General features: G+C 19.7%; 1 protein-coding gene across 5 annotated transcripts; it reads left to right on the forward strand.

Moving 5' to 3' along the window:
* Window positions 1-1,765: 1,765 nt before the first annotated feature.
* Window positions 1,766-9,399, forward strand: spz (Spaetzle domain-containing protein). Of its 5 annotated transcripts, none has more exons than XM_011507167.1 (7): window positions 1,766-2,017; window positions 2,082-2,255; window positions 7,032-7,176; window positions 7,601-7,800; window positions 7,999-8,061; window positions 8,670-8,773; window positions 9,124-9,399. In XM_011507167.1, exons 2-7 carry the CDS (start codon window positions 2,184-2,186, stop codon window positions 9,368-9,370), a joined length of 831 nt encoding a protein of 276 aa, XP_011505469.1. In that variant the 5' UTR covers window positions 1,766-2,017; window positions 2,082-2,183; the 3' UTR covers window positions 9,371-9,399. The 5 variants fall into 5 exon arrangements, with proteins under 5 accessions (XP_011505469.1, XP_011505470.1, XP_011505468.1 ...); XM_011507168.1 differs by having other exon boundaries at window positions 2,093-2,255; XM_011507166.1 differs by having other exon boundaries at window positions 1,766-2,255.
* The last annotated feature ends 2,677 nt before the right edge of the window (window positions 9,400-12,076 follow it).

Below are 12,076 nucleotides of genomic sequence, written 5' to 3' on the forward strand. Positions count from 1 at the left end.
CATAATTCATATTAACTTTAATTAGCATCGCCATTATTCTTTATCTACATAAAAAGTATATTAATATTTTATATATTAAGTTATGTCATGCTTGATATATAGAGATATGTAATATTAATTCTGATATTTCGTTTTTGAAGCGGTGATTCTAGTATAAAAATTCTTGTTTTAGGTTCATGAAGTGGCAACTATGTTGAAGTTATTACGAATTTGTTATTATTGTAATCTAATTTCAATAAATAATTATCGTTATTCATTTATGTTTAAATATAAATAAAAAATATTTGTTAATTTATATAAATTGATAGAGAATGATTTATAAACTTGAAAATAGTTATAAATATATATTTAAATTAATTAAAATTTAATTTTAATTAGGATGTGATAATATAGAATAATATAAGTATTGCGAAGAAAATATTAAGGTACAGCATTACATATATTATTTGAAATTACAAAATATATGGAATTTTTATAGCAAAATATTTAACATTGTACATTATACGTAAAATGTGTATGATGATTAATATAATAACATAATTATAAATGATATGATTCAAATTATGTATAAATATAGGAGTAACAATTTTCAATAGTCAACTATATTATATATATATTTTATAGAATTTTATAAAAATTTTTAGTAATTTTTATGAAATATTATTTTTCCTAAGAATTTAATTTTTATCCGAATTATTGATTTTTTAACTTTTATATTTAATAAAATCTTTATATAGACCATAAAATTGATTACTTAAAATGATTTTTTAATAAATGTATCTTGATGCAAAACTTAATCGAAAATTTAAAACGACTATTAAATTTTTATATTTATGTTGAGGTTAATAAATTATGGAATTCAAAATTACTTCGCAGAAGTATTAACAAAATGATATTGTAAATATATAAACAATTAAATTTTTGTTTGACGTTGCATAAACTTTATTTATATAAAATGTTTTGTTTTTAATTATATAGCTATTGATAATTGTTATACATTTTTATTTTTAAAAAACTATTTTATTTTTCTTAATTAACCATATTCAAATACTTTATAATAACAATATAATAAAAATTTGTTATAGTAAATATAGATTTCATCACTTTTATATGTATGATAAGATGAGAAAAGAAAGTCTTGTATGAAAATGTTTATTATAGGATCAAATTCTTATAGAATAGTTTAAATAAAAATATTATTATATTATTATAAGTATAATATAAAATAAGTTATCATAAGCATACATACATTAAAATTAATATAAATTCAAATAAAATAATAGAAATAAATAAATTTTTGTATACTAAATAATTTTTAATATAATTTATTTCTTATATCGTTGTATTTTAATGGCTGTGCTATCATTTGCCATCATTATGTATTAATATATTACTTAAATTATCATTGATGAATAATGCTTTATTAGCATTTATAATAATAAAAAAAAGTTTTGTATTTAAAAATGTGCTCGTATAATATTACTTAATGTAGAAAAATATTGCAAACCTATTATTTGAATTTATTGTACTTAAAAGTACATTTACTACATCATGTAATAATATAGCAAACTTGTCTATATGTCAATGCTTATAAATATTCACGATAAATGAAAATATACTTTTAAGATAAATAATTAAACATAAAATAAAAAACGATGTACCGCATTTTGTAGCATCGTAGAGAATATAGTGTGTGAGAATGTCAATCGTGTGAAGCCTTTTCGTCGTGTGACTACTTAAGTAATCCCCACCATTGTTGAGTTGGAAACTACGAGCTCTTTACTTGCTTCTTGCCGGTATTCATTTGTATATTTAAGTAGCTATATGCGCACCGGCTTCCAGACGCTTCAAGTGTTTATTATTATTTGATGGTATATTGAAAATTTTGTTAACATAAATATATACAAGTTATAAGAATGCGCTTGCGAATTAAGGGCAAGCTACACGTATAAAAGCTCGGCTGTTTCTCAACGATTTATTTTCGATTGTAACGTGAGCGACTGCCATCTTATTTTTCGTACGTATTATTACCTATTTGATGTGAGTATATATTATTCCACTGAAGACTATATCTATCTTAGTAATATATTAGCGAATATGTTCGCGAAAAAAAAGATTTTTAAGTGAACAACGAAACAGTACATAAGCTGCTACATGTCAAAAACGTATTGCTGCTTATACAAATGTGGTCAAAATTTTTGTGTAAAATGCCAAGGGATTTGGATCTGCTTTTCACTATTTTTATCTTAATTTTGGTAATTCCATTTTTATTTTTTAAAACAATTAATAGCTTTAATTATTCCTTTAGTTTTACTTATACTATAGTTTCAGCATTTGATCAATGGCGTGTTTTCCATTTACCATCAGTGATGAGTCTGCTGTTTTGCTATTCTTATAATTATCTAATAATTATTCACAATGGAATAGAACTATATATTTTTATTTAACCGAGCTTTGTATATTCCAATTTAAAAAACTTGAATATTTTAGATTGTATAAAATTTTAGATAAAATAGTTTATAATTAAAGATTTTTATTTTGTAGCAAAGTTTTTTTTTTAATTCATCGGATAAATTTATCTTATCAGTTAAGTCATACGAAATAAATATGTTTGATTTAGCGTAACCATTGTAAGAATAAATGAATTAAACACAGCAAAAGATTAATTTTAATATTTATTATATTTTTATAATAATATATATTTAATATATTTGTATTGAAATTTTAGTTTTATATTATTAGAGTATAATAAATTCTAAAATTCTCATAAATTTGTTTTTAATAAGTTTAAACGTTTAAAAAATTATAATCCAATTATTCAAATAAGATAATAATTTTATTTAGTTATTAGTACGAAATTTTTATTTATTTATAATTTATGAAATGAAACAAATAACTCCACGCTACAATATTTAAAAATCGCATATTATAAATGTATTTGAATTTTTGAATTCTCTAATATATTATCATCGAAAAATAGACACACAGTACTTTTCACATTCAGAATAATAATAACATTGACATTTGAAGTTATTTATATTTAAATGGAAATGAAATAAAAAATAATTTTCGTTATTTAACTTAAGTTTTTAGAAATTTGTATGTTAATATATGAAGGAGTGCAAGGCTAATAAAAAAATTATAATTCTAACACTATTAATTAGTATTATATTACGTTGTCACAATGGATTATATATATCTTAAAAGTGTTATTGTATCTATACAAAATGCTATGATAAATAAAATAAAAAGGACTGCCTTTGCAAGTGGTAACGTTCTACCTTTACATCATTATAAAGTTATTACGACACTAGCAACAGTTGACAATTCTACAATGCTGTAAATTTAAAAGTACACATAAAAATTATCCGAAAGATATAATTTATCGTTAAAATTGTTTATGCCTTTATTCATGATTTTAGTCACAGTTTAAAGTATTATTTAAATCTATCATTTCATTTATTAAGTTTTAAATTTACATATATGTTTATGTAAATTTTAAAACATAAACTGTATTTGTTCAATTAAACTACTATGTAACTACTGTTTATTAATTAAATACAATGATATTGCTATTATGATATTGATTTTGAAATTTACATAGTTAAATTGTTAAGATACACAGCTTATTTAAGTGGAATAAAAATTAATATCAAAGTATACGATTTAATTAAAGATAATATGCCAAAGAATTAAATTTGTGAAAAATAATTTACTTTTAAAAATTATCATGTCAAATTAATTAGAAACAATTACATCGTTTTTAAAACCAATTAAATAATTTAATTGATTTTAACTCGTATGAGAATATTTTAAATGTATTTATAATTAAACCAGTATATCGCTTGTTAATATTTGTTATCAAAGTTTAACTGAAATATTATAAGATTCTATAAAAAATATTAATTAATCAAGAAAATTAAATAAATAATATGCAATTAATGACATAATTTATAAATAAAATTGTAAATAAATGTTATAGAATACATGAAATGATTAATAAGTGTAATTGAATTAATGAAACGATTAATAACTGTAATTGAATAAATATAATGATTAATAAATAAAATTGAAAAAATAAAATTATTAATAAATATAATAGACTAAATGAAAAAATTAATAAATATAATATATTTAGTAATATAACCGATAAGTTTAATGATTAATAAATTAAAATTGAGTGCCTTTCATAAAAATATAATATACCAAAATTACTTTTTATAAAAAAATTCTTTTTATCTTATACATTATATTTCATTTTTTAAATCAATGTCACAATAATTTCTTTTGAATTTAAATTTAATATTTTTATTAATAAAATTTTAATTGTGATTAAACTTATGAAACTAACTAAAACTTATAACTACTTTACTTAAAACCAATTTCAGTATAAGTATATAAGATTTCATCAATATCATTTACACATTAACGTAGATAAATTGATTATGATTATGTTAAAAAATTAATAACTATTTTTTAAATATAATATAATGTTATTTTTACAATAACAATTTTTTAAAAGTATAATTTTATAATATAAACCAATTGAGATATTACTTTAGAATGTAAGTCGATGTTACTACAGATTCTAATTTTAAAATTCATTATTAATAATTGAAAATTTATAAATGTATATAAAACCTTTTTTTCTATTCAATAATAATATTACAAAATTCCAGAAAATTTATGAACTAAAAAAAACTACATTTTAGTTAGTATATTAACGATTAATAATACTATAATATTAACTATATATAATATCTGTTAAGTTGTATATATTTTTTACTGAGAGAAAGACCATTGATTTATAAAAATCATCATTATACTATTTGCAACGATTTATATAATAAATATTATACAAAATCTAAAAATATATATTTTTAGTTAAATATAAATTACGTTTGATACTCATAGTAAGATAATAATTTTAAGAATATATTAAGAAATTATTTTTACTCAAATATTAGGGCCATTATAACTATTTTAAATAAGTTATTTTTTAGAACGAAAAATCATAAATGACTTCAATACACATGTATATTTATTTAAACTACTATCACAATAAAAATAATTTCAACTTCATCAACGATATTATTTTAATATGATTACTATTTGATCTAATAGATTTATTAACATCTATTTTAGAATTAAAATATTTCTCTATTTTTTATCATTCATAATTAAAATACATTTTTGTGATAAATATTTACAAATTTCTTCATATTTAATAATATATAAGATTAAATATTTTCCATATAATATATTAAATTATAATATAGTATAGTGAAAAATATAAGAAATAAGAAATGTTAAAAAATATTACTCTGTAACTAGTTAACTTACTATAATCTTCCTCAATGCATATGCTAATTTAAGTTAATCTTTTTCTATTTTCAACAATTAAATATTTATATAAAGATATTATTATCTTATTACAACATTATTTTTATTAATAACAAAACAAATTTATATTCATTTTATTATCGTTACTTTACTGAAGTATTATTAATAACATATTACATCATACATTATCAGATAGAGGGCACTATCAAGTTAAATTTTGATATAATTTTGATAGCGAAGAAAAAGTTTTTTTCATTTTTAGTACGTAATGATCATTGATTTTAATAAATAATTGAATTTCTTTAAAAAGTTTTATGCCGATTTTAATGAAAATAGATTTCATTTTAATTATAAAATTAAGATTTAGAAATTACTGCATATTTAAATAAATTAGATGTACAAAAGTTTCAGTAGGTGATTATCATAAATATATATGTACGTATATCAATACCTTATATATTATTTGAAACAACTGTTTTTAATCGTATAAAAATCTACATGATATATTTCATACATGTGATTATTTTATAATTAAGTACTTTCCGCAAAAGTAAATTTGCAAGTTACTACCGACATAAATGAATTGAGTGTGCGGTAAAATTTTTGTTTGCGTCATTTAATGAATTGAAAACTGATTACACAATAAATACAATGCAAAAACTTCAATTTTTAAAATAATATTAATTTAAATTATTTAAAACATGTAATTATAAATTATATTCAATGTTTAATTCATTATAAGCGAAAATGAAATGAAGAGTTTACTATAATAAAAATGTATGGTTTTTCATAATTAGATATTTTAAACAAATATTATATGATAATAAAAAATAAAATTTAGTAATTTTAGTTATTGGTCATTTCAAGTTCATTTTAAGTTTCAAGTTAATAATAAATTTATACATCAGATTTGATAATATACAAAACAAAACAAGGTTTACATTATATTGAAATTTAGCAATTATTTAAGCTTATTTAAGCTGATTTAGAAATATAATTATAATGTGATTATCGCATAAAGATATTTATACTTCTGTATATATTTTACTTGCACCTTAAATTTGTTTATTATTTAATAATTAAAATAATATATAAAAGAATACTTTCGATCATCTATTTTAAAAAATAAATTCTAAAATCGCAATCGCATCTAAAACGCAAATGAATTATACTTAAAGTTGAGAAATCAAATTTATTATATTATCTAAAAAAAAAATGGAAAACTATATATTTAAAATTATTTAAAATATTGCTTTATTACGATATTGTTAATAAAAACAGTTAAGTCATAATTTTAAAGTATATTATAATGAAACTGACTTAGTTAAATATTAGCGATATTTTTCTAAAATCAAATATGAGCAATATTTACAAAATATTAAAAACATTATTTATTGATTAGATTATTATGAGATATTGATATAGGATATTATATTAAAATTAAATTAAGAAAAATTCATTATTATCTTCTTCTTTTTCATTATAAATGAAATTTTAATGTTCAAAAAATTTATAAAAGCGTTTTATTTTAATTCTTGAAGTTCTTAGTTAAAAACTGTTTTAGTTGACTATAATATATTTATATTTGATGCTTACATAATTTAAAATATACACATGTAATAACTTTTATGTACCCATATATACATCCTTTTTATAATCAAATTGCAGAATTTTTTTAATTATTGCAGGTTACTAATACTACCATGGGGTACTCTCGTAGGTGGTTTGATACACATATGATGACTAATATTTCGCATGCAGCAGTGCCTCAAAGAATAGATATGTCGGAGTCTATCTCCATTCGTCGTAAAATCTTATCTAAAGGAAATTATGGTAAAAATTTATGGATCATTAAATTTTTAATTAAACTTAAGTAAATTAATAATATTTTTTTAATTAAATTGTTTAGTATTCTCAATTATTATAAATATTAATAATCATTCATTTTTACAGAAATTTCTATGTTTAATAACTATAATTTTAGCCATTCATAAGTGTATATGATTTTTCAAGTTCTAATCATTTATATAATCTAATAATAGTATTATTTTCTAATTTAAACATAAGATCAAAATAAGTTTTTTATTTATTTTAAAAGCATATGGCTAAAGCATTATTTATTAAAATGTAATTGGCCCGTAATTATATTTTAATACACAATATTTATTAGATTACAAAAATTTCATAAAATTATAATATTACATAAATATGAGTTCAAATATATTTAATTATTAATACATATTTGTATATGATAAAGATATTACTAACAGAAAGGATGGCAAAATAATTTTTCCATCAGATGACACGGATAATCAACCGCAGAGATACGTACCAGAACCATCCCCCATCTGCGAAAACTCTACATTTTGTGAAAATATTTTAAATTATCCAAACGATTTAGTGGAAACAGCTTTAAGAATGAATAAAAATTTGAAATTCCTTCCGGGAGTAGATTTAGTACGTAAATTTTTTTTTATATATTAATTTTTTTGTATGATTAGGTAAAGATTATATTATTTAAAGATTATAAAAGTTTATAATTTCACTATAATATTAACTTTAATAATTAATATTAAAAATGGTATTTTAATAATACAATATGTAACTTTTTCAAAATGTCTAAAGCTAAAATATTGTCATTGAATTTTTGTATAGGTACCTGATGTAGTACATCGAGTTAATGTACCACCAGAAGATTATCCATTATGCGATTCTAAAGTAAGCTCCGTTTATTAAGAACGACTATTTCATTTATTTTATTGTAATGTTAATATATTATAATGTTAAATAATAGTATATTATCAATATAATTCATTATGATTCTTTAAATGAACATCAAGAAGTGTTTTTCCTCATTTCTACATTCATAAAATTTTTATATATTTGAATAGAATATATGTGAGAAATAAAGACAATGTAATCTTCACAAATATTGAATAAATGTATATATTACTTGATGTATATGTATATTTGATTTTAAAAAATAACGAAAATGGAAGAATAGGGAATAATTTTAAAGTGTTTGGTGATTAATGAAATCATGATAATTAAAAAATCATTATCAACAACGATATTATTAAATAATAGTAATAAAAGGTTTTAATTTTAATTTAATTATTTATTAAATATTTATCTATGACAGAAATATAAAAAAAAACTATTTTAATTTGTGTAATAATTAAAATGATCAAGAATTTCGAATTCAACCAAATTCGAAATCTTATTTATAAATTCAAATAAATAGAAATTTCTTAATACCTCATTTATTTATATGTATCAAGGGAATATTATTTATCAACTTTTTATAAAAAAATTATATATTACAGGAAATGGTTATTTATCCAAAGGCCGCTAAGAATCAAGATAAAGAATGGATTTTTGTTATTAATCAAGGCGATTTCATTCAAAGCGTTCGAGTGGAAACATGTGTGTATGTAATTTAAATTCTATTTTTTATAAAAGAATAAATCATATTAATTTCTTAATAAATTTTCATTTATGTTTATCTTTCATATAATATAGCACATCCCAAATTTACATGTAATGTTCATTAGAAAAACTGTATGATCAATTGCCAGACTCGTTTTTATCAACAATTATGAGTTATAAATAATTTATATTTTTTGGAAAGATTATTAAAAGATAATATGAAAGTCTTAATTTCTTTAACACCCTACTTTTATATCTTCCGTAATATTAAATTAATAATAATAATATAATTAACTTAAGAAATTTTAATATAATTTTACTTGAAATTGATTATTATGTTTATTGTTTTAGAAAAGAAAATAGTGTATGTAATTTAGTCGATGACTTTGCGGAGGGTTATAAAACTACGTGCAAGCAGAAATATATTTATAGACAGTTGATGGCTATATCCTCGACCGGTCAGATCAAGCCAGAAGTATTTAAATTTCCTGTAAGCTGCTGTTGTCACGTTAAATTTACAGGAAACCCTCTTATTCGGATGGGTTTAGGTGTCAATAAGAAAAAGGAATTTTCAGCCTTAAATTCACGAAAGAAATAAAAATATCTTCAATTTTTCTAAATTTCCACTTGCTATAATTATTTTATAATATTTATATTATAATAAAATTGTTTTTAAAAAAGAATCTAACATTCTTTTAATACATATATTTCTAGGCGTATAAACAATATATAACCGACAAGTGGTATTTTAGTTTACGATTTAATAATATAATAAATTTAGTGTACTTCAATATCAATTTATATCAAATATAAAAATTGGCGAAATAAAATCAAATGAAGAAGATTTGTCAATAATATTATTTATTAAAATCTCTGTATAAATAGCACTAATAATTAAATATAATTATTATATAACTGTCATATTTTATTAATTAAAAATCAATTATTTCTTACATTATTAAGTTAAATATTCCTTATGTTAATGGATATATATTAATATATATTAACTATTTATATGTGTGTGTATGTAATTTTATATTTACTTTGACTTGAAAATGTAAAAACAATTTTAAACCATATTATTTAAAAAAAATTATATTTATATTTTTTTATATTTCTTTTAAAATTATATATTTAAAACATATTATGTATAATAAAATGAAATATAGAGTTTAATAATCATAATTCAACAACTTTTATGGCAATCTTTGGAATATCATAGAGGTACATACAATATCCAGACTTTACACTCGTTATTTTACATTCAATAGGAATATTTTTTATGTAAGTATCTTTTTTTTAATTTTATTGTATTTCAATTAAATAATTAATTTAACATAAGCATATTAACATAAGCAAATATAAAAAAAAAAAAAAGAATATTGAGCAATAATATTAAAATCGTAATTCTAGCAATTATATGATTCATTATACATAGTTATGAATTTATAAAAGTACGTAAAATAGTAACAGTAATTTTAAACTTCAAATTTTCTACAATATTATTAAGATTATGAAAACATGTTTTCTTATAAACTACTTTCTATTCACTTTTATTTTGGTTTTATAAAAATAATGTAATATAAAAAACGCGATAATTTTTCTTAATTAGAATTATTTTCGTAATTGTGTAAAAAATTAAAAAATTAATTTGAATACAAAATTATTAACATAAATACAAAAATGTTAAAAGACATAAATTTTAAGAATAAAACTTTTTTCATTTTTCTAATCGAATGTTAAATTTCATAAAGTTCATACACTTTTTTTCCTTATTAAAAATACGAATTTTCATTTGATAAATATAAGAGAACCACCTATAAACTAGAATTCATTATATGCTCTGCATTGACAAAACAAAATCTTTTGAACTAATTATTGTTAATAATTGTAAAATCACTAATATTTTAATGATCAGTCTTTGATTCCTTAGATACAAGCACTATTTCTTTGACTTATTTTTTTTAATGTTTGTTAATTTATTTAATATTTTACTGTAAATATTTACCTAATTAGAAGACGAGACATAAAGACAAGTGGTTTAATTAATAATAAAAATATATAATTAACAAAATTTAATTATATTTTTAATAATTGAATAAAAATTTAATAATTGTTTTTTTACGTAGTCTTGAAAATAAAGACAACATAAATCTAATCTTTTATTATTTCGTATATCCAATTTTTAAGATAACGAATTTTTATCAAAATTTAGTTAGCCTATAGCCATGTAGATTATATAACATTGATTTTTTTTATTTTTATACTTATGTAACTTTTTCGAATATTTGAATACTTGTTTTAGCTTATATTATATATAAATCAATATCAATATAAATTTATTCCTTTTATTGTATGTAATTCTTAAAAGTCACAGAATCTAATAATTTTTTCTATATTATTAAAAACAAATTAGTATAATGGAATTTTATAAAATTCAATTTATATTTATATATATACCATATACCATATAACAAAAATTACATGCTCAATAAATTGTTCTTTATTGTATTGTATCTACTCGTAGTTATGCAACTAATAAATTCCACTGGTATTTATTAAACGTTTCTATAAATAACACTTTGCAATCGTTAATAAAAATTTCCGGATCGTTGAATAGTAGGTCTAGTAATTTAAATGACAGTAAAATTCAAGCTACTAATTGTAGCGATTAGTATCGTTACTTTTTTCTAAGAATGCTCAGTGAAAAACAGTAGACATGTAGCCAAAAGCTTGTTTGTTGTTCACTTTTTTACTAGGGGAAATGGCGCTATCATTTTGATTGTCGTTCAAAATACTATTAATTCTTTTGAAATCGCTGACACGTATGCTTATATCATCTTTGAGCATTATCTAATACTAAAAAAAGATGCAATACTCTATTGAATTATTAAAATATAAAATATTAATTATATTATTACTCAACTTAAGTAATTTGCTATTTCGTATTGACTATTAATATTTCTGAGATGTGGTTTTTGATGGAAGCAATGCTCGTGTTAATGTTCTAATCATATTGAATCAATACTAATATTATAGGCCTTACGCACGTGTGTGTTTATTAAAGTGACTGTAGCTCACTTACAATTTACGTAAAAAACTTATTCATCACTTCATTTTTCGATGGACCTGTGTATTTTTTTTTCACAGATGATTACTTTCATAAAATAGTTGGTATTTTTCGATAACTTACTTACTAGAAAGATTTTAAAAATTAAACGCAGTTATTATTAACTGTTAAGAAGATTATATCGCTCTAATTAACTGCAAGAATTTGAAAAAATAAGCTTGTATTTATTCACTG

Source organism: Ceratosolen solmsi, unplaced genomic scaffold (assembly GCF_000503995.2).
Source record: "Ceratosolen solmsi marchali unplaced genomic scaffold, CerSol_1.0 scaffold6, whole genome shotgun sequence".
Classification (NCBI taxonomy): Eukaryota; Metazoa; Arthropoda; class Insecta; order Hymenoptera; family Agaonidae; genus Ceratosolen; species Ceratosolen solmsi.